This window comes from Catharus ustulatus, chromosome 4 (genome assembly GCF_009819885.2).
Source record: "Catharus ustulatus isolate bCatUst1 chromosome 4, bCatUst1.pri.v2, whole genome shotgun sequence".
NCBI lineage: Eukaryota > Metazoa > Chordata > Aves > Passeriformes > Turdidae > Catharus > Catharus ustulatus.
The window spans coordinates 17443594-17467971 of NC_046224.1; the positions used below are offsets into that span (position 1 = coordinate 17443594).

Genomic DNA, 24378 nt, shown 5'->3' on the forward strand with positions numbered 1-24378 from the left:
CAGTACAGCTGTACCTTGCCCCTGAAAACGAGCCTCTTCTAGGCCTGGCTGGAAATTCATGTCTGTCTCTTGCAACTATGAATTGTGTACATAAATCAGTTGAGCTCCCTGCTCTAACACAAAGTCTTTTTCCCCTTTTTTTTCAATGAGTTAATTTTCTATAAGATCATTGAACTTTTCCACTTCCTTCTTTGATTGCACCATAATTAGATTTGTAACAAGTGGATAAACAGCTGTGTATGGTGCAAGAAAGCTGGAGAAGAATTGGATAGACGAAGAGTGAACTATAGAATACTATATGGAAACCACACCTTTATAGCTGGAAAGTTTACTAACCAAAGTGAAAGAATTAGCAGATTAGCACTGGCTTTACTATTGCAATCAATTGCCCTGTTTCATCCTTTTGTTTTATTTTACATGTGCCTTCTTTTGTCTGAAGATGGTGAGGGATCAGTCACTTCAAATTGCAAGGCAAAATGCTGCAACAAATATTTACCATATGCTTAATCTGTTTAGATTTCTTTTTAATAACACTGAAAACCAAACTACATTATGGAAGCATAAGATAATGTTGTTGTTACAGGATCCCATAGAAATCCTACTGGCAGCATCTACTCTGTGCAGCCAAGTTCAATGTTATTTTCCTTGGTGTTACTAGTTTGTCTCAAAAATGTCTGAAGTTTCACCCTAGTTTGTATTCTGAAATCAATTACAAAGTTTTCTGGCCTTGTTTTGTGCCAAAAATCATGCATGATTTCCATTCACATAAACCACTTTGGTGAATCAGACTCATGATGACTGACTATGTGACAATGTTGTGTTTCAACCTGGATTTACCAGACAGCTGTTTTTCAGAAAGGAAAATAATAATATTGGTGATATTATCATCATTATCATCCTCCTCATCAGCAACAACAATAATAATATTTATGATATTGTCATCAACAACAACAATAATAACAACAGTAACAACAATAATAACAGCAGTAACAATGACAACCATGACCGCCAGACTGCCTTTCAAGGGCTGATTGCTGGAAGTCAAGCAGTTGTTCCAGTTCTCACTGTAAACCTATAAGTCTTTGAGCAAACTAAAACCGTCACATATGTTTGGATTATTAAAGAACGTATTGTTACCTTGTCTATCACTGGTTTCAGATGCTTTAATCCTGTATTTTCATAAGAAACTAGTCAGACTTAACAATTTGTTTAAAACTGGGGATAGGAAAAGTGCTTTCATTTCCAGTCATCGTTTAACCCAGGTCTCTCCCTTTGTTGATGTCAATTTCCATTGTGGGGACATATATAAAAATTCATGCTTTGTTTCAGTCTTCTCAGAATGGTAACTCTCTTAGAACAAAATGACGATTTGCACAAACCAGAAGACATTGCAAGGATTTAGTAAAGGGAGACATGGCAATGAAGATGAACATTCACATGTAGCTATTTGTGAGCTAGTAGCAGTCCTGTTTTAAATTACATCTTTGTACATAAAATCATTAATCCATACTTTCCAAATGGGAATTTAAACTATATTTTCTAGTATTATAAATCAAGCAGCTTCAAAATCAATTAAATAAATTTTTAATTGTTTAAAATATATGTTATGGACAGTGTCAAGTAATGGAAAGGATGAATTGACTAGTTCAATTCATTTCATTAAAACTTTTCTCAGGGTAGAATTACATGCTAAATATAGTGTGGCTTTCCATTTTTATGGGTCCTCTTGCAATGTCATGTATTTTGGTCTAAGCAAAGGTTAGGAATACATAATTGCTGCAGAAGATATATAGACACACCTTCATTTTAAATTTCACAGTTATTTTGTTGCATATTTTTAGAAGTAATAAAGAAATTTTCTTGACTTGTTTTTCAACACACGAGGCTAGGGAAAAATAATGGTTTCATCTTCTTAGAAAAAAAGCAAGAGTAGTAACAATATTTATAAATATATTAAAGGAGGGAAATGTTTGGAAAAGACCTATTAAAATATATTTCTCTTGGGAAATATAATATCAGCTTGCATGATTAATTTACAGTGTCTCAAGGAATCACTGAAACCCATCTTAAACTTCTATATGTGATGAATTCTGTTTTACTGCTCTGAAATTTGTGCAATATAGCAAATAAATGGTTGATTTATCTCACTGTTCAACTTGTGGGACAAAGCATGAGAGAAGCAATGAAAAGAGATGAAATCAACTGACGTACAGAAAAGAATTTATTATATGCTAATGTTGTTTAGATTTTTGAAGATAGTTTAGGGGTTTTTTTAGTGTTTTGTTTAACATATCAGGAACATCAAAAAAACTATTCAAATAAAATAATTATTTTTGCATTCAAACTTGAAAATGATGTGGGTATATAGTTCCAATGCTTTAGAAAGTTAAAGAATTCTGCCCCTTGAATGGAAACAGAAGTTTTCTGTTGGGGCTTGAGTATACAGTGGAATGGAAATACATTGTAATTTTCACAGGTGTTGTTCCAAGTGCCTGAAAATGTCATGGTGATACCATCACTAAGAATGACAGAGTTATTTACTTTGTCCAGAAATATAACTCACAATAGGTTTTTTAATTCTGCCAGAAAAAAAATACCAAAGAATGAGTAGAGATGATCCTTGTCTAAGATAAAAACCAAAATTAAATCCAGATAACATGAAAGTCTGAGAAAGACACTGTATAAGAAGAACATTTGGAAAGCTCATTTTATAGAACGAATGCATTTTCTCAATTAAATTGATTTTTTAAAAGAATGTTTGTAATAGATTTTTCCTGAATTTTCAATCAACGGTACTGGTGATAGACACTGTAGTCACTGTTTCTTGATACTAAAAAATACTTCTTGACATTGACATATCCTTAGGTCACTGTCATGAATTTTATTGATGTCAAAATTGTATATACTCCTCTGTCAGTAGAAAGTTTTGTAGATCTGGATGCCACAGCATATAGCACAAGACAACACGTTTGTACAGAACCTCTCCCCATTTACAGACAAAGTCAGGATCAACAAAACTTCAGCCATGATTAGAAAGCTCAACGCACAGCTCCTCACTGGTACAAGAATCAGAGGACACCCACATCTTCCCGGGATGCTGTCTTGGCATCACATTTGCTTTTGCCTACAACTGAAGGTTGGCTGATTTTTTATTAGGAGTAAAGAAGTTTGGCCCAATTTATTCTTATGATCATGAGGGATCATAGAAACATAGAATCATTTAAGCTGAAAAAAGATCTTTGAGTCTGACTGTAAGCCAGAGCAGCCAAGTGCACCACTAATCCATGTCTTTAACTGCTGCATCTACTCATTCTTTAAATGCCTCCAGAACTGGTGACTGAACAATTTCCCTGGGCTGCCTCCTCCAGTGCCTGAAAACCCATCTGGTGAAGAAATTTTTCCCAACATCAAATATAAACCTCCCCTGAAGCAACTTAAAGCCATTTACTGTCCTTCTGTCAGTTGTTATTTGGGAGAAGAGACTGACTCCCCACTATATTCAAAGCCACTAAGAAATTTTTGGTGCCTCTGCTGCCCTTGATAGCTACTCACCCACAAAAAAATGCCTTAAATTTAACCTTTTTTCTTTCCAAGAGGAAAATGGATTTGTGTGCCTCTGAAACTAAGATAATAGGTATTAAAGCATGAGAGAATGTTTTAAATTTGGGCTTTTTTTTTTTTTCAAGATTTTTTAAAGCTTGTCGTAGTGGTCAGCCAGTTATGTACTTTTTATGACTTTAATTTTTCATAAGGAGTTATATGATTTCCATTTGCTTCCCTGCAACCAGCTATGGGCTGATGCAGTGGCTGCAGTGAAGGTGTTTTTCCGGGTCAAAAGTTTTTTCCCAGTTTTCTATCTGTCCTCTTGAGTGGGGATATTTGATACACTTCATGACCATTAAACTGATGGACAGTACTGGGCCCAAATTATCTTCAGAAATAAATTGGGGATTGGCTGTGGCATAATACAAGATAGTGAGAGGGAAAGCTGTGTGAAGCTGGAAGGTGCTATAGAAGAGCTGTGACACACATTAATTCCTTCTTGTGTCCCTGGGCTGGGCCACAGACAGGCAGTACTTTACTTCAGGCAGCTGTATGAGACAGAAAAATGCTCACCTCCTCTTGGGCAGTATCACCCACTGTTAGTTGATGTTGCAGTGCAAAGTAAGATTGTATGCTACACCCAGTCTAGTGTAAAGAAGTAGATGTTAGGTAATTTTAAAATAAATTTATTTGAAAAGACTAAACAAGAAATTGACAGCATTTCTTTTTATTGTCCCTTTATATTTTCAAGCACTCATTTTTCATGAGTACAGGTAATAAACAGAAAAATACTAAAAATATTTATTATTTTTTGATCTAAAAAATAGCAGGATCATACTAGCAATATTACAGAGTATGTATTAGTGCAGTCCTCAGACAGTTTATGAAAGTTTCTATCATTTTTGTTGTCACATCTGTGTTTCCAGAACATCTTATAGAGCTTGTTGAAAACATCTGGCTGAGCTCTAAGGTCTCATCTTAAATGTTCCAGTTAGTCCAGCATGCCCACACTACAACTTTGTTACAAAAAATATCTGCAAAGTGGCTTTACTGACTTTTGCTCTGCGTCCTACAGCAATTCCAAAGCAACTTAACTCCGTTAAGAAAAGTAAACTAGGTCTCCTTCAGAATTAATTATTTGTCAGAAACATCATTGGTGGAGACATCCTTCAAAGACAACCTGGAGAGTGAGGCTGGTGAATGGTGAGGATGAAGAGATGTGGATGAAAAGCCTGTCAGCATTCCTTGTTGCTGGAGTAGACATTCATTCATCTTGAATTTTGAGATGCTGTATTTATCATATTTCCACTGAAAGGCACCTGAGTGATATTTACTGAATAAATGTTCTTTTATGCCAAAATATTCAAAATGTTCAGGATCATTTTCAAAAGTAAATTAAAGACCATGGGGGCTAGAACCCACTCAGCTTTATCCACTGACTTCTTTTTGATAATTCCTCGGGAATATTGCCCATGGTTGATACTGAAGTGAGTGTTTTCTAACAGTGAGGTCAAAAGGCGAGCTCAAAAATGGTTGTCAATGCATTTGGTGTGGTGATAAAGGCACAAATGTAGATGGAAACAGATATCAGAGAGAGCATACAGGGAAATAGCTTTCTTGAATGGAACCATGTTATATGTGAATACTCTAGTGCAATAATTTGTGTCCATGCTGTTCCTGTTTTATTGATGCGTCTTAAATCAAAGATGGTGTTCAATACTTGGTCTGCCTAGTATCTTTGTCCTTGTAATTTTACAAACAACATAGATTTTTCCCCAATAAAGTTGCTCAGAGGCATATAATTTCACTTTTGCATGCACCCCAAGGTCTGGTTACTGAGGGAAAATGGAGCAATTTAGTGCTGCCTTGAGGTTAAGAGTGTTCAATATCCACTAAGTGCAAGTTCCCTCATTAATTCTGAACTGATCCTGTGCATATTGGTACTCTGGGCTCCTGTACAAAGCACTGGATCCAAAAGTCTTTTTCTCAAAAACTAGAATAGAAGAAGAATGCACCAGCCATGTTTTTGTAACAATACCACAGAGAACTCAAAGTGAAAACCAGGACCCAATCTGTCGGAGGTTTCATGGAATCTGAGCGTTGTTTTGCAAGTTTGCTGCCTGGGGACTAATAGTTCTAGGAACCTCTGAGGTTTGAGGCTGTCCAAACTTCTACTGAGTCAATTTATCAGAAGTCAAGTATTCTGCTCTACTTCTCCCTGTGCAGACTTTTGTCACATAATACCTGTAAGGTAGAAGATTGTAGAAAATTGATTTTTTCCAAGGAAGTGGCTCATCTGCTGCAATTTATTCCTATGTGAGGTAGTTCCCAGTGCTGCCAACCTACTTCTCTACTAGGAGATACAGTACTTGGTGGAGAAATATAGGCAGATATCCATGATCATTGGAGCCTGACCAGGGCCATCAGCACTCAATACACTGAGGCATCTAAACATGGCATGCTGGGGTTAATTAATTGAACCCATAGACTTAGTGGTTAGATCTAATGGAAAATAATTACTGATGAGGCAAGAAACTTGTGTTCTGTTCTCTTTTCAGTGTAGGAATTGAAATCTACTTTGTCTCTAGTATAGGTAAAGGAGATAAGGTAAAGGAGAAAATGAACAGTGAATCTTTCTTGTACCACAGTGCAGCCAGGAACACTGGAAGGAGCGGGGGAGAATTTGGAACTGCAGCCTAGCAAAGAAGACAATCTTTTAAATGGCTCCTTAGGAAAAAAAAAAATGAAAAGAAAAAACCAAAAAACTACTTGACTAGTTCTTCACTCATCATGTGATTAAAAATAGACCTGAATCTGTGAACACGTTGACATTGTGCTTTGAGAAAGTATCCAGAACCTACAGATTCATACTATGCTTCTGTGATGTTATAAAATTTAATAACTCTACTGTACTAACAGTTATTTCAGATACTGATATATTAATTATACTCTTAGTCCCCTTATCTCCTTCTGTGACTGAAAGTGTTACAGATATGTACACCTTATGCTGTCTTCAGAATCTCAATGAATAACTTTCTTAATTTCTGGTTGGTAGTTGTGAGCTGTGTTTAAGGTAAAGTATGGCTGTTTGCCAGTAATTTAGATATTACATCAGACACTGTGCCTTATTTGCACTAGGAACTGAATTGTGAGAACTACAGTCTTTGTTTATACAGTTTACCAGTCATAAATTGTATTCTAGATAATAAAAAGCAGGGATTTAATCAACAATAAATAATTATATTTATTTAGCAAAAGGACCAAGGAGGTTGTGGGGTTTTTTTCTATTTTTTTAAGCTTTAAGGACTTAGCCAAGAGTTCAGTTTACCTTTCATGTCTTGAGATTGGAACACTTCTTTCCCTTAACTCACTAACTTGACAGACAGAAGTGTTCTGCCACACTTTTCTCTTTAGAACACTATATGTTATATTTTCTATGAGCCAAATACCCTTTACAGAAATGTCTGGGAAATAAGCCAGTTATAATGGTCTCAGGAGAATCAGCAGGATTGCTGAAAAACAAAAAATTATTCTTGTATTTAAGTGCATTAATGTCCCGAATTAGCACAGCAAATGGCAATTGACAGCTTTTGATGAATCTTGGCACTACTTTCTGACCAAACAATGTATGAGGCTTTAAATGAAAATGTATTTCTCTCTTCATTGACATTAATAAAGGTCTGAGTCGTAGCTTCTGAGTTATGTGTACTTATAATTCATGTCAATTTTGTCCAAATACTGTTTTTGTAGTTTTGGCCTATCAGGCAGTTGTATATCTTGAAAGTGAGTGAAGCAGTGTCATTGCTAGGAATGATAGCATCATTTTCAAGTTACTCTGTTAATTTTGATGACAAGGTGCTCAATTTAAGTTTATATGTTTTTAGCCAAGGTTGGTTGGTCCATCTTTGAGAAAGATGACCTCTGGCAAATATTGATTTTTTTTTCCCATTTGGAGGTAGACCAAAGTGTTCCAGATGTCAGAGCACTGACTTACAGTCGTGCCAGATTTCAAACAAAAATTCCCAGGAGCAGAACTTATTGGGGGAATATGCAGATATCCTGCTATTTATAGAAGAACACTAGTGTAATCAAATATCAACATAAGTGCACCTTTAAATAGAAAATCATGGTGAAATTGTCTTCTATTGCACATTGATATAGCTGTTCTTCTGTATGAAGAAAAAGTAGCATTGGTTAATTAAGCATGCTTTATGGGAGTAAGGTTTAAAGACTTGATAGTGCATATTTTGTAAAAAAGTAAGAAAATAAACCCTTCTGGCCCCTACCTTTTAGTCAGATGGTGTGCTGGAATGGAGTTTTTAAAAGGAAAGGGAGGATATTCAGGAATAATTTCAAATTTTTCTGTCCCAGAAATCAACATACAGTCAGATGAACAACTAATCATATTTGTTAAAACTTGGAATTTTCACTTCTTTTTCGATATTTAAGTTTATTTACTTTTTTAAAAAAGATTTTTATTTTCAGAACTCAAAACAAACTTCAGTTCTATCACAATGTTCCTCATTTGCATTGCACTTGTGACATTGTTATATGGCCTATCCATAGCGATTATAATGTGCATACTGATGTGTCATAAGACAATGTATTGATCCAATTGATTTTAGGTGTACATTAAAAATTATAATATATAGATATATATATCTAAATAAGTGCAAAGATGTGTATATATATATATACATATACACATATATACATATATATATTATAATTTTTAAATTATTGGGACCTGATGCTACTTAAAACTGATTAAAACAGATCAAAGTGTTCCCTGTCTGTGCTGCAATGAAAAGACACTAAGCATCAAATGTACTAATTAGAAAGGCAGCTGTTTTCTTGTTAATATCTTAGCTTGAAATAATTTTTGCTGGGAAGATGAAAATGTCATCTTATCTTTAGAAGTTGCATAGCATGCAGTTGAGTTTTTTGTTGTTGTTGTTTCACTTTGGTTTTTTTAAAATAAAAACCAATTAAAAAAAATAAAACTAAGGAACATGATTTTTAAAATATCAGAGAAGCAATTTGTGACATCCAGATACATCTTTCCTTATAAGGCTTTTAATACCTACATGACTTCAGAGAAGAGTTGCTGTTAGCCTTCCCTATTATCAGTAGAAAGACGCAGGTCCTTACAAAAGATAAGGTTTAATTTCATTAAATACAATTGTATTTTTTTTCTTTAAATACTATCAGGCTATATACATTTTTAGAGGTTTTGACATGAAGAAACCCAGAAAAGCTAGTTTCAGTATGTATGTAAAATCTGTATTGCCATCTCAAAATGCCTGTTTTCCAGAAAATCGCGTTGACCAGCAAAATTTTAAGTTAGGCTTTTAAATGCCCAAAGGTCAATAGGATAATATTTACAGCCCAGGTTTTTTTTTTCTATTGGAAGTTTTTTCTACTTTTTGACACAGCTCAGTAACACTGTAACACTGAAAATAAGATATTCCAGTTAATTCTTACTAACAAATAATGCTAATTATTTAAGTAATAAACATCAAAATTAATATTATATACTTATATACTCTTAATAGTTCATCTTATTGCATATTACTACTTCTGGAATGCAAAATGAAAAATGAATTATTTAACTTTAAAACTGACATGTAACTTTTTGAAATATCTTTTTTTTTTCTTAAGCAAAATTATTCAAAATAGTTTTTAACTGTCCTTGTACCTATTGAGTCTGAGTGATAAAAGATTTTGTGATCACAGTTATTAATTGCATAAAGAAAAGAATTGTAGCTAAGCTTTCCAAACAGATGTGACAGCTGGGACAAACTTTATACTTTTATTTTGTAAGGTTGTCTTTCAGTAGTACTTTCCTGCCTATGTTGTCATTCCCACAGTGGTCCCTGTGAATCTTGCAGAATCTGTAGAACACACCCACATTGTCTCCTACACAGACCAGATTTCTGCTCCTACTTGTAAAGAAAGAAAAAAAAAAAAAAAAAAAAAAAAGGTAGGGTTTTTCTTTTCCCCCATTTCTGATTAATTAATGAAAAATGGCCAGTGCTAGAGAAACACAAACTCTTCCTTGCTAATTAACCGTGATAGACTGACATCCAAGAAATTCAGCCCAAGCCTAAGACCTATTATGAGGAGAATGTACAAGTATCCTTCTGACAGCAGAAAGTCAAAACATACAATGTCATTTGTGTCCCAGTCCTGTTCTATATGGCATGTAATTCCTGACCTCAGTGAAAAGATTGATCATGACTTCTTCCATCTGATATTTATGAAATGTTGCCTAGCATGTCTGGCAGAGTCAGTAATACATTTTCCTCTTTTTCTGTTTTGTCTCTTGTTTCTATAGCATCTGAATTTTGTGTGATTTCTCATTAAACATTCTCAAGTTTCACCCACGCAGGCCATCTGGACTATAGTTAATATTTTAGGACCTATCCCCTTAACTTTGATGTACTTTCTTGTAACTGCTAAAACATGGTGATATCTCTTCCTTCTGTCTTGAGAACCTCCTCCTCACAAACCCAGACATACCAGAGGAACCAAGGGCTTGATACTGCCAGCAGCTGAACCCTTTCAGATCTCTTCGATGTTTTTTCAAATCTGAGAAAATCTATGATGAGAAAAAGAAATCTGTGAATTCTCAGCAGTAAAATCTTACCATAATGAAAGGCCTAAAGTCTTAGAGTATAAAATATCATATTAAAAATAAGTTTCATGTCAGTGGTTCCTGAAGCTGGTTTATTGCATTAGATTATGAACACCAAAATGGTATTGTGATGACCAGCACAGGAACAGTGTGACCCCCAGCACAGGAACAGTGTGACCCACTAAAATGGATTCACTAATGACACTGTCAATGCTGTAGTTTAATCTCTGTCGTCATCTGAACCTATTTCCATTTTAGGTTCATTGCAGTTCATCTGAGTAAATTTTTTATGAACCAACAAATTCTGTTCCACACCTATGATTTGAGCAAGTATTTTTTTCTGATTTAATCGAGAAGTATCACTCAAATAGCTTAGTCACTTTTGAAATAGCCTTAGGGTCTGATGTTACTATTTGTCATTCTTACAGAGTGAAAACAAGCTTGGAAGATAACAAAGGTTAGATAAATGTTTTTAGGAAAGAAACTGACAGCTCTCATAATATTTGTGCTTAGTGTAATAAGACATTTGTCTGTGATCCCATTCTCCTGATCCTGTGGGATCAAAGACATTTGTCTGTGATCCCATCCTCCTGATCCTCTGGGATCACTGTAATGATATTACTTTCTTAAGGATGGACCCACAGAAATGTTTCATGATGTCTCAATTTTCACTAACTGAACCATGATCACTTGCTTCTTAAGTGCAGCGACTGATGATGATTGGTATCTTATTCTTCTTCCCTGTCATCTGCATCCTTCAACCCAGACGAAATGCTCAGTCACAAGGACATGGTTTGGGCATTGATTCACGTGCAGTGGGTCACTCATGACTAAAGGAGGCCCACTGACCCACAGGCAGCAGCTGCTTGGAACCTTTTGGCTTGTGAAAAGAGAGTAAGGGCAGAATTCTATTCCCTTTACTCATATGTCCAGGGAAGTCTATGTGTTCCAGGAGTCCAAGATACATTCAGGAGTGCAACAAGGGCTTTTAAAGTAGCATCTGTAGACAAGGAGAGATACCCAAGCATGTCCAACAGACACTAAGCATCTATGCTTACGTAGAATTGAGCTCTAGACTTTGTTGATCCTGACTGAGATCACAATCATCACATATAATACCCATATTCAGGTTTCATAACCTCTGAATTTGACCCAAGGAGACTGTAACAAAGGGGAGTTTAAGGGCTGTCATGGAAGAGGAACTGCATTAGGCATCTCTAAAATCTGGTTGAGAAAGGTTTTATAATTGTAAGGGATTCATCCTACTTCTAGGAGAGGCACGTGAGACTGATATCTTTGAGAGAAGGTAAGATTTACTTCCTCTCCTGCTCCCCAAAAGTTCTATTGAAGCTGCTCTTATATAGTTCCATCATTTGTCTGTATGAATTTATTGCAAATTACAGAAAATTCCTTGAGGTTTGCCACAGTTTATTTTTCCTCTTTGTTGTTTGTTTTCAGACTACTGCAGAAATCTGATCACCACAGAACCACCTGCCAAAATAGCACAGAAACAGGGTAGAGAGAGTGATCTTGCCAAAGAATTTCGATCCAATATGCTGCACAGTGTGCTCTGCCTCAGCAGTCATTGAAACACTGGTTGCTTCTGAGACACAGCATCCATAACCTGATTTAAGTTTAAATATATCTGCACAGTTAATCAGAATGCTACACAGTATAATGCATTTAGGTGTCTGCTATGTCTAAATGCATTATTCTAGGGTATTCAAATAGTTTTAATTGGTTAGTTTGGGATAATGGTCCTTAAATTCCCTGTCTCATCTTTCTTCCCGCTTCTTTGCCACAGTCATGTCCAATTTAAAGCTGGCGGATGAGCACGGGTGTGCAAAAGGATATTTTCCAGGGATTATAAGAATATATCACAAAGCAAACATAAACATTTCCTGGAGTGAAGAACACTAGAACTTGAATGTTTGTAAGGTGTATGGATACATTGTCATTAAACAGAAGACCAGCATATGTTACTGTATGCACAATCTACATCTGTCAATTTTCCCCTTACTCTGTCAAGAAATACTCTCTCCCTCCTCAAATTGTGAAGAAAAGGCTATGTTAAGTTGCTACATTTCCCACTGTCCTTTCTAAATGTCTCTGGCTGAATGATGCATTGAAGGATCTCTAGAAAACCTTAGCTTTAATCTGATACAAAATGATAGTTGACTTTGTGAAGAATATCCATTTCCCTTTCTGAAGAGCCTCACTGTTTCTGTGGTGAGATGTTTTAGGGAAAGATTTTTCTCATTTTGGCAATCATCTTTAGAGTCAGGAACTAAATCTTCTAAACCTGTTAATAAGGATGTAACAATCTATTAGTCCAGGACTTTCTGGGTTTGCACTGAAAGTGAACTTGGGTTTGCACTGTAAGTGAATAGTATCAAGGTTTAAAAATCCGAACTATTTTATGCTATTGTATGCTTACTTTATTTTCCATGTACATATTAGAGATTCTGTTTTAGAAAATTTTGCCTTCAGAGGATTTTCTCTTTACAGAGGACATAAGGACTAAGAGCAGTAATAGATTTTCTTCTGTTTACCTATCTACCTACACACGAGCTGTGTTGAAGACCACACTTGCTTTTCTGCTTTCAGTGGATGTCTGTGTGTTATTTCTACAGAAAAATGTTGTGTATGTTCCTAATTTTGCTTTCAAACATGTCTCTGAGAGAATAAAATCCTCCTGCATTCTTTTTACCTGACATATATATGTATATTTTCCTCCTCTACTCTGATTCCCCAAGTTGTCCACTTACTACTTTCTCCTCAAGTCTTAGACAAAGGCTAAGCAGAGTAATTCCAAACACAAAAATTTGTTTCCCATACACAAAATATTTATAAAGATTGCTTGTCAGAAGTCATTTATAGTGCTACATTGCTTTCTGGCATGATATGAAACATGCCTACTTTCTTAAGCAATCGTTTGTCAAATGGAATACATAAAGCAGACAAAGTATCTCACTGGTCAACATTGACTATGCAGTTTTTTCACCAGCAGTTGAACTTCCAGTTTAAAGCTCATGCTTTTAGAGTCAGAATTAGCTCATTTAATGGGTGAAATATCCTAAATATTACCTCTAAAATGCAATGTTGCATTTTTGATGTATTATTCAACTATTTTCACAATCAGTATTAGTAAAACACTTGAGACTTTTCTGAGTATGAGACTAACCTTGCTTCAGCCCAACCACCTGTCAATCACATAGTACTCCTAGATGTCCTCGAACAATCTTCTTCTATTAATGGGAAAATAAAAATTAATTTTCCTATTTGTTTGTGGACTTTGCTGTTGGCTGATGCCTTTTTTTTCTTTTTTTTCCATGATATAGACTAGTAAATGTAATTATAAACAATATTGTTTTTTAAACTTTATAATTAGAATTCACATCACCCTCTTAATACAATACTCTTCTATTGTTTTGATAAAAGCATTATTTTATGGAAGATCATTTTATTTAATAGATTTGTTAGCACACAGAAATATTTACAGTAATTTCATTACCATAAGGCGCACCGGACTATAAGGCGCACTTCCGGGTTCAGGGAAAAAATTTAGTCAAAAGGGTGCGCCTTATAGTCGTGAAATTACTGTAAGTCTCTTTTTTCAGAAGATTTAATGTAATTAAGCTTATAACTTTGTTAAGATTTGTTAGTCTATAAAGATTATGCTTTGAATATAGGTATTAGGCATGAACATTCAGAATTCAGTAAAAATTAAGTTATTGCATTTAAGCAAAAAATTAATTGTAGATACATTGCTGACTTAATTTGAACCTGTCTCCTACCTTAGAGAAAAGTGTCAGAAATTATTATCAATATACATATAAATATAAGTAAATATATAAATATAAAAAATTCAGAAAATTTTTTCAGTATCCTGAGGAAAACCCATGGCTATTCTTAGACACTTTCAGTCCTACTAATATTGCAGTAGCTTTTTTAGTTGAAGAGTAAAAGGGTGACAGAGAAGTAGTAATTTTTCAAGTTTACAATTCTACACCAGTTACAAACCTTCCTTAGTTTTATCTGCTGTTAAGCTTCATATATATTCACACCTCTAAGCAATTTAAAAGAGTAGAAAGAAATCAGATAAAATTGAGTTACTTGCTCAAGCTCTTTAGCTGGAGTTAAGAGTATTTAGTATTTCAACCAGCACAAGAGAGATGAAAAAACACTGCTTTGCATTGTTGTGCCCTATAAGATGGGTGATCCTCTTCATCCTTCCCTCTTTCCACCCATGTTGCTTGAAGGAGCTGATTTTAGACTTTCACGGGGGACAAAATGAGACCAGCCTTGCTCTTTTGCAAGGCACAACAGTTTTAAATGCTACTTCAAGCAACTATCATCACCTTTGTATTCAAGGGCTGTGAATGTTCTGAAGATAGATATTCTTGCTGCTGTCTTTCTCTTCTGGACCAATGTTGACCTGGAGTGCAAGCCCACAGCTGGCTGAACTTGAGCCAGCAGTGAGCCCAAGTGGCCAAGAAGGCCAATGTCATCCTTGCCTGGATAAATAATAGTGTGGCCAGCAAGACCAGGGCAGTGATTTTCCTCCTGCACTCAGCACTGCTGAGCCACACCTTGAATCCTGCATTCCATTCTGGGCCACTCACTACAAGAACGACATTGAGGTGCTGGAGTGAGTCCAGAGACAGGCAGGGAGCTGGTGAAGGATCTGGAGCACAAGGAGCTCCTCGTGAGGAGCAGCTGAGGGACCTGGGGTTGTTTAGCCTGGAGAAAAGGAGGCTTAGGGGTGGCCTTATTGCTCTCTCCTCCTGAAAGGTGGGGATCACCTTCTCAAGCAATTAGTGAGAGGAGAGGACACAGCTTCAAGGTGCACCAGGTGAGGCTCAGGTTTGCAGTTGGGAGGAATTTGTTCCCAGAAGGGTTGTCAAGCACTGGAACAGGTTGTGCAGGGAGGTGGTGGAGTCACCATCCCTGGAGGTGTTTGAGAAAAAAACTGCACGTGGTACTTAGTGCCACAGTCTAGTTGACAAGGTGATGATCAAAGATTGAACCTTAGAGGCCTTTTCCAACCCAAATGAGTCTGTGATTCAGCCACCTCCATTGCTTTTCCTGGGCATATGCTCAGATGCCACAAGCTTGCATTATTATATATGCTGAAGACTGAGCTCTTAAACAAGGGTTACCTGCAAGACCCAGGTTCAAATGTATTTCAGCTGGGTTACAACATGTGGTTATAACATTTTCATTCATTGTAAGGATTATCTAATTATAACAACAGTTGTGCTTCCTTCACTACTATTGCTTATGAAGTAATAGGCAATTCAGAAGAAGAAAAGAGTGTATGATCTGACCCAGTATATTCCAAGATCTTGTAAGTTAAAAAAGGTAATATGAGACAAAAACGGTTTTAACAGAAAAGGAAATTAATGATCATGATGATAGTCCTGGCAGATGGTCAGGGGAAGTTGAGAAGATAGGACTAGAAGTGTTATTTAAGGGGAAATGAGACTTTTTGGGGGTTTTTGAGACAGACTGATATTAAAATAGTTATTGGGAAAAATATATTTTACAAAGAGTCTCAGATTTGCAATAAACACTTCTTTCTGTGTTGGATTTGAATAGTGAAAAGAAACAAACAATGGGTGTTAAAAGAAAAGGCACGTTTGTTTTGAAGGTAACTGATAATGGCATTCTGCTATCTGTAACTCAGGAATGCTACTTTGTTGGAGTACAGCACAGGAAAATATACCTGCATATACACTACCTAATCAATTAGACTTCTTTTTTATAAATATTGACCCAGAAGCACAGACACTCAATTTGTTCAATCTTGTAACTCCTAGTTCTGCAGGTACTGTGGTTTGAACTCTGAAATTGTTTTTCCTGTGGCTAACTCAGTGAAACAGAATACAGCATTAAGTAGGGTAGCTTTCATGTTTCTATTTCTTATTCCTAATAGCTGCAGATAATTTAGAGTTCGATTAACTTGCCTTTTTTTTAATTTTTTTTTTTCAACACTAAGTAATTCAGTTTGCGTATATGAATAGCATGAAGAAAAGGAGGGGGAGGGAGGGAAACAAAACAAATTTTCAGGAGTGACTATGGGAGTTCTCATGAATGAAACAGGTCATTGCTACTCCTTGGATCATCACAAGAAATTTACATTTTTATTCCCATAGAGCAGGAGGTATCTTGCAAAGCAGTATAAGGTTTTCTTAGGGCTTTTTAATGCTTTTACATCTTTCTTTCTGCATCATATATGCTTAGTTGTTTAGGGACCTAGAACTGAGAGCCACAGAAGCAGAGGGGAAAGACGTGCTGTCGGTTGGTAAAAGGTTTGGAACTGTTTCTATTATGAGCATATTTGTGAGTCGGAGACTGGTTTAACCTGAATCCATGTCTATGAATTTTCTTTGTGTAAAAAGAACTCAAACAAAAAAACACCTGTTTGCACTAATAGATGCTGTACAGAATGCTAAGACTCACAGAGGCATAAGACTATAGTTGAAAGTGTAAACCACACAATTTAGACAAGTAGTTCAGCTTTTAAGCACCACTGAAACATCATAAATATGACCAATTACTTTGTAGGTATCCAGAAAATTTCCAGAAATCAGTTCTGGAAACGAGATAGGTAGAATCATCATCAAAGAGTGCCAATGTGACTGCAATAGGTAGTCTTTTAACAACACTTGACTACTGTAGCAAAAAAACCCAACTTTGGTGGACTCTGTTCTGAAAAACAGTGAAAAACAGTTGAAACTGCTAAAGTTTTATCAGTCTTGTCATGGAATTGTTGGTATTTATATGGATTCTATATAAATAGAAGGTCAAGACATACATGAATCTCAATCCCTAACTGAAAATATTTGTCACTTGCAGTAAGCCTGGCTCAGCTTTCTGGTTGTGATGAGAAAGTCAAACATTTTTGTCACTCAGTTAAATCCTAGAGAGGTTTTTGTGGGGGTTTCTTTTGGTGGAAAGCCTATGTAAGTCAGCAAAGCGTCATACATCCTTATCTTCTCAAGGTGACTTGCCTAACTTTTTTTCTTTTGTTTTGACCATAAATATGAAGAAATAAAATGTGTTATGTGCCATTAGGGCACAATTGGGGCTAGACTGACCCTTATTCTACTCCCTCCAGAGAAAGACAAATTAAATGGATGGTGTTATAATTGCTCTAATAAGCCAAACACTCTCAGGACGTATTCAAGCCGCCCAAGAGCAACAGTAAAATGTATATGATCATGTAAACTGTATTGCTTCTTATGTTTTGGATTATCAGCAGGAAAATTGGTTTTCCTCTTGAGCAGATTCCTGTGGAATACACAGGGGCTTGGACTTCCACCATGTAAACAGTCAGAAAACATACAGTAGTATTTTAATCTCTGGTACTAGATGCCCACTCAGTACCTCAAATTTGAAGAAACTCAAATTTACAACCCAAATATTTGGCTCCTTCCAAAAGAAGCAGAACTTGCTGTCTGGAGCACTGGGAAGAAATTCTGACTTCACTGAAGTCAATGACATATAGACATGTGCATTGGTATCTAGAAATGACATGAGTTCTGTGTGTGAACAGAAAAAATGTTGTTTGTGTGATAGTTATGCAGACTTTCTTTGATTTGATGCTTCTACAAATTTTCTAAGTGAGGGGAAAAAAGAACCAAACAATGCAAAACCAAATTTCCCAGGCTTCAAAGCAGTTTTATGCAAGTAGATATTAAATTTATCATTATTATTGCAATTTGATGAGCTAATTAATATTCTAAAAATTCCACACAGCCATCAAGAGCACCATTTTACTTTTAACTTTCCTTGTAGAGAAGTGGTACTTCTCTTGTGTTTCAATTCACATTTTCAATTCTTAGAGAAGAAGGAAGTCAGCAGAACTGCCACCTTGGGCTTCTGTGGAATAGAGTACAGACCTTTCAGTCTGACTTTGGTGCCAGGGAAGGTCGTGGAGCAGATCATCTTGAGTGTCATCCTGTAGCACATGCACAGGGGATCAGGCCCAGCCAAAATGGGTTTATTGACCTGCTGGACCAACCTCATCTGATACTCAGTGAATGAGGAAAAGCTGCGGATTTTGTCTATCTGAACTTTGGTAAAGTCTTTGACACTGTTTTCCACAGCACTCTCCTGGCAAAATTGGCTGCTTTGATAGGGGCACCCTTCATTGGATAAAAAAACACTTGATGGCTGAGCCTAGAGAGTGATGGCGAATAGAACTAAATCTGGCTAGCAGACTGTCATTAGTGGTGTTCCCCAGGGCTCAGTATTGGGGCCAGCTCTGCTTAATACCTTAATCAATGATCTGGACAAGGGCATTAAGTGCACCCTCAGTCAGTTCACATATGACACCAAGTTTTATGGAAGTATTTACTGCTGGAGGGTAGAAGGACTCTGCAGAGGGCTCTGGACAGGCTGGGTCGAGGACAAGTATAGGAGGTTCTACAAGGTGAAGTGGTGAGTCCTGCACTCGGGTCACAACCCCATGAAGGGTTAGGGAAGAGTGGATGGAGAATGACCCAGCAGAAAAGGACCTGAGAGTGCTGGTCAGCAGCAGCTGCACATGAGACAGCTGTGCCCAGGCAGTCAGAAAAACCAATGGAAACCTGGCTTGTATCCACAATAGTATGGTCAGCAGGACTGGGTAGTGATTTTCCTCCTCTACTCGGCCCTAGTGAGGCCACACCTCAAATCCTGTGCTGAGTTTTGGGCCTCTCATTTACAAGAAAGACACTGATGTACTGGAGCATGATCAGAGAAGGGCAACAAAGCTGGGAAAGGGTCTGAAGCACAAAATTTTTGAGGAGTGTCTGAGGGAGCTGAGGTTGTTTAGCCTGGAGAAAAGGAGGGTTGTAGCCAGAAGGGGATCAGTCTGTTTCCCCAAGTAACAAGTGACAGAATGAGTGATATCACCCTCAAGTTCCACTGGGGAGGGTTATATTGGATATTAGTCAAAATTTCTTCACCAAAAGGGTTGTCAAGACTTAGAAGAGGCTACACAGGAAAGTGATTGAATCGCCATCCCTGGAATTATTTAAAATATGTGTATGTGTGGTCCTTATGGACATGGTTTAGTGGTGGGCTTGGCAGTGCTGGGGAGGACTTGATGGTCTTAAAAGTATTTTTCAACCTAACTGATTCTATGATTCTATTCTATGGATTGAACTATTACTATAAATAGTAAATGAGTCCTTTTTATTTTTTTTAGGAATCCCTCTTTTCTCTTATTTGATCTCTTTTTCTGGGGAGTGATTAATTTACCTGTAATGAGGAACGAAAGGGAAAAATCAGGAGGTGGGAGGGTAGGTGTGCATTCTCTTCCTCTTCTCTGGACTCATCATACTCTCTCTTATCTTCTCTCTCCTTTTTATCTGTTATTCTTATTATCTATCTTGCTTCTTTTTCATGCCTTCATTAATAAGTGATGTGTATACTTCCTTGGCTAATCTATTTGTTTTTCCCCCTTTCATTTCATTTTCTCCTGTCATTGTCCAAAGTTGTAAATTCACCTCCTGTTCTCTAATCTGTTCCTCTTCCTGTCATGACTTTATTTCAAGCTTGCTCCATGCCCTTCTTCAGCACTTTTAAAGTGCATAATTTTCTCCCCTCTTCTTGTCTTCTTTTAAAGTGTTAGCACCATATTCATGCAGCAGGGGTGTTCAAGGTGGAGACAGGGACAGCAGGGAAGGAAGGAAGGAAGGAAAGAAGCTTGTATTCCCATAAAATGACAAAGCAGCAGGTTGTCTCTGAGTGTATGTTGTTGCACCTGAATTCTCTCTTCTTCCTGGGACCAATATGGTAGAGCAGTACACTATGAAAACACTGACCATGCAGTCCATCAGCAGTTTACGCTGTTGCTTTTAGCTGTGGGCCATTCTGGCATAATAAAAGAAAGATGGAGCTATGTCAAGCTAATTCTTAGCACATAGCAGTTTACTTTCAGACCTAATAAACCATAAATTGTTTGCTTTGTGTCTTGCAACCTAAAAAGTATCATTACCTTAAAAGTTGTGTTCTTTTCTAATGGGAAGAAAAATAGGGGGCATAGCAGGAAGGTCAAGAAAGAGTTTAAAGGGGAAAGAGGGCAATTAATAGAAGCAAAACATTATTTCTCTCTCTGAAAGTATATTTAACAAGGGGAATCTATCACAATAATCAACCAGGTTTTTTGCCTTCAGCCTGTCTGAGGCCATGTGGTTTGGAGATCTGATCACTAGTCCGAAAAGAAAAGGCTGTTTGCAAGATTTCTGGGGTGTTTTTTCCTGGAAAAGGTGAGAGGACAAAAGCAGAAATCTATGACATACACTTTATACCTTGTAAGGAAAGAATTCATCTGTCTATCTGCCTCTCTCTCTCTCTTTTTCTTTTCTTTCTACATGCATATATATAGAGATCCATATGTTTCAAGCTGTCACTAAATTGATTCGGAGGCAGATTTTTCTTTCATGTATTGCTCTGAAGATTAGTTTAAAATGCAATATTTAATATATGGCTTAAACCAATTGAATTGTATTTTCTTATTTGTTTTGCTCTTTTACATTCACTGTTCAGTATTTTATGGAGTTTTGCATGGTATTTCCATCAGTAATAACAGTTCTGACTACTTGGAGACAGAACAATGCCAAAGCAGAAGATAGCGTTTGAAAATTCAAAGAGCATTTTGTAACAATCATGCTTGCTTAATACACCCCACAACATTTTGGTGTATACAGAATCTGTGGAATTTTAAAACCATTTGTAAACTCATATTTTGGGTGAGCATGAGTAGCTGGCTCTTTTTTTGTATAAATTAGCCATTATTTTCTCATTTGTGTTTGTGCTGTCTTCCAGTACTCTTGATTTCTTTAATAGTGTGAATTTTGGTTCTGTTTCTCTTTCAAAATACTGCTTCCATCCAATTTTCTTTGCAACAGGTTCATTGGGTAGTACTTTGCCCATTTTTATTATCTTGTGCTTTGTTTGGTTTTGTTTTGCTGCTTTTTTCCTGATGCATAACTAAAACAATTATGTGATTAAATTGACTATTAATAGCCATTATTTACATTAATTTGCACTTGTAATAGCATCGCTAGAGGGCAGTATTGATTAAATTAGGCACACTCTGGTGCTCTTTAGAAAATTAACTGCAGAAAAGCCTCCAGTACGAACATCTTTGCATTTTTAATATATGGTCATGGCTTTCAAGTCCATTTTTCATTACATCCTAAACATAAAAATTAAAAGCAATCTTAATCACCATGTATATTTGACATTGTTATTTGTAACTTTAATGTGTGTAGAAGAACATTCTGTGATTTTTATGAGAAAAAATGTGCATGAAGCTTAATAGAAATTAGATGGTATTGAAGTTAATATAATTTATAATTTATTTGAAATTATTATTATAGCATAATATTTTTATAATAAAATATAGGCTTTTTAATATGTTTTTTCTCAGGGAAAATGCTGTGCAAAATAAATATCTTCTAATTCATTAACTGTCTCCTTGAAAAATCTCAGTACAGTGTATTTTATGATAATGGACAGCAAAGATAAGCAGAATTGTAAATTAAAACACTGACTCGTTTGTTCTTATTGATTTGCAGGTCTCCTGACAAATGCAGCAACACAGAATCCTCGTAGGAGTGGTTTAGGCTCTCTGTGAGCTACTTAACTTAGTCAAGTTTCACTGCTGTTGATCATCATCTGTTATATGTCATCAACTCAACTGTCTGTTTCTCTGTATCTCATAAATGACAGCATAATTCCTCTGCATTATGAGCTAAAGTTTGTTCTACCATTCTAAGGATCACTGGACTAAGGAATATAGAAAAAGAGATATGCTTGGGCATTAGCAATACAAAAAAGTTCATGGTTAACGTTTCATCTACGTTATACACCACTGCTGGACTTGCTGTTACCTACATGTTTCAATCTGAAGAGTCTGCTACAATGAAGAGTATCATCCCAATCAGCCTTAGAGAAGACTGTTTTGCCTATGGGAGGACACTGAGGTGCAAAAGAGAAACTCTTCTTGTGCCCTAAACTGTCTGAATTGCTTTTATTTTCTTATACTTTCAGTATTTACAATAGACCAAAGAGCAAAATCTATTTTAAAGTGGACACAATCTTACTCTTAAGAGAGTTATGTCATTAAATTGAAGGAGGTCTCCACAAAGACATTATTCCAGCTTTCACAAAGCTGAAATGTTGTCCAGCAGAAGTCTTTATGGAAAGCTGAATTAAAAACTAACTCAGAGACCTGCTCTTGAAATGCCATGTTCAAGAGAATGTAATGGAGCACTGAGAGAAAATGACCTGTTTGAAAAACGTGGACAAAAAGAAAACACAGACTGTCTACACAGCACCTTTATTCCTCTGTACTTAGATTGACTTTCTCGTACTAAAATCATTTTCCGTTTTAACCAGTTAAACATGCCTCTTCTACAGTTCCATTTTTGATAGTTAAAGTTGGATAATACAGTATTTGCAAAGAGCATGTTTGGTCATCTGTGGCCTATGTCTCATCTGATACACCATTTAGCACCAGAAAGCAAATTAAAGAGAAAACAAAAGTAACACTTGTTTGAAAGAGATCATTAAATGTATTTTGAAAAGCCTAAAGTTATATATTTAACAGTTTTTATATGTTGTATATTTGTAGAAAATCCTATTTAACAATTAACGTGATAACTCTGACAGTCATGAAAAGTGGTTCAGAGTTAAGTTGTGTTTTATTACTTCAGTTGTCTCTGAAGTGACCGGTGTCGTTTGCTTTCTTCCATTGGGACATTCTGGATGTAAAGCATGACCAGAGAGGACTGTGTAGAAAAAGCAAAGAATAATGTTGTTTATATTACATAAATGCATTCAACCATTGCACTGTTGGAAGGCATTTTTTATTTTTATTTTATTTTTAATTTTTGTCTTTATGTACTGATAAAAATAGAGTGTAAAATATTTTACTCATTGCTCTTCATAGGAAGGTCTTCCTTCCTTCCTTCCTTCCTTCCTTCCTTCCTTCCTTCCTTCCTTCCTTCCTTCCTTCCTTCCTTCCTTCCTTCCTTCCTTTCCTTTCCTTTCCTTTCCTTTTCTTTCCCTCCTTCCCTTCCCTACTTTTATGTAAGGGTCAGTTTGAAGCCTGTTCCTTGATCCCATTTTCAGTGTTTTACCTCATTGTTAAAAAGCCCACTTTTTCAGCATTATTGGTTAGTTAAAATTTAGAAAATTCAGCATAGACAAGGGAGAAATTATGATAAAACAGAAACAAAACCTTGTTCCTTTTACTGTACCTTTTGGCATATAAGTTTGGTACAATTGGTATGATACAATCAACAAGGGAGCTTAATTTCTTCCTGGCAAATGTATTATGGTTTCAAGTATACTACCTAATACTCCAATTAACTTTTAGTGTTATGCTAGTTCTATTCTACTAAAGAAAAATATATAGAGATTATTCAAGTGACCATAGATGAAAGGTGCAAAAATGAAAAGTTGATTAAAGAATTTTTTTTAAAGCCTACTCAAACACTGAGGCTTATATAATGCAGGGGCTGCAGGAAAACATAAACTATGGATCATTTTGTCTTCAAATAAAATAAATATATACAAAATTCTTATTTAATCATAGGATTTTGACCAGTAACAAAGTAGCAATTAAAGCCCAGCCACTTGTAAAGTGTTATGGACTGACTGCACTATAAATGACCAATGTCAGGTTTAAAATGTCATGCAATAAATGATGGTAAATACATTTACTGTACATGTAGACCTCAAGAGCCAGATCCCTCACTCTACCAACTCTCTGTTTTCGTTTAGTTTAAAAGGAGCTTCGTAGCCTTATTTAGTAAACACAGAAAAAAAATGAAAGATGTTACATCATTTTTGTTGCTTTACAGTATTCAGTTTTGTGTTGGTTCAGCTAAATTATGAAAAATAAAGAAAATCCTTTTATAAGTGAGACTTGTTCCCTGAGCATGACGTCACCGGAGGAATTTCACCAGATGATAAGTAAGGTTGGAGCACAGAGAGAAAGGTGGAATTGGAAATTGAGAACATGAACTGTGTTTTGAAGTTTAACTCTTCCATTTTCATGTCTTGGGTACTTTAATTTTGGTGTGCTCAGTTACAGATCATATTAAGGTGATTTAGTTTCTGGAAAATGGATCCTCTAAGAACAAGAGGATCTAAGAATGGACATCTGAAATATTTACATCTAAAATCATACA

The 24378-nt window shown here is 36.1% G+C and overlaps 1 protein-coding gene across 10 annotated transcripts in view; it reads left to right on the forward strand.

Moving 5' to 3' along the window:
* TAFA5 (TAFA chemokine like family member 5) overlaps positions 1–23032 on the forward strand; it is a 399141-nt gene extending 376109 nt beyond the window's left edge. For 5 of the 10 annotated variants that reach the window (XR_006162971.1, XR_006162976.1, XR_006162977.1 and 2 more), the window contains 2 exons: positions 20350–20442; positions 21757–23032. Coding sequence is in view for 1 of the 10 variants with exons in the window: in XM_033058662.2 (XP_032914553.1) it covers positions 21757–21765 (9 nt within the window). In the remaining 9 variants the exon portion in view is untranslated. Of the gene's footprint in view, positions 1–19379; positions 19474–20349; positions 20443–21756 lie in introns of those variants that run through there. The other 5 variants (XR_006162972.1, XM_033058662.2, XR_006162974.1 and 2 more) reach the window with 4 other exon arrangements.
* The last annotated feature ends 1346 nt before the right edge of the window (positions 23033–24378 follow it).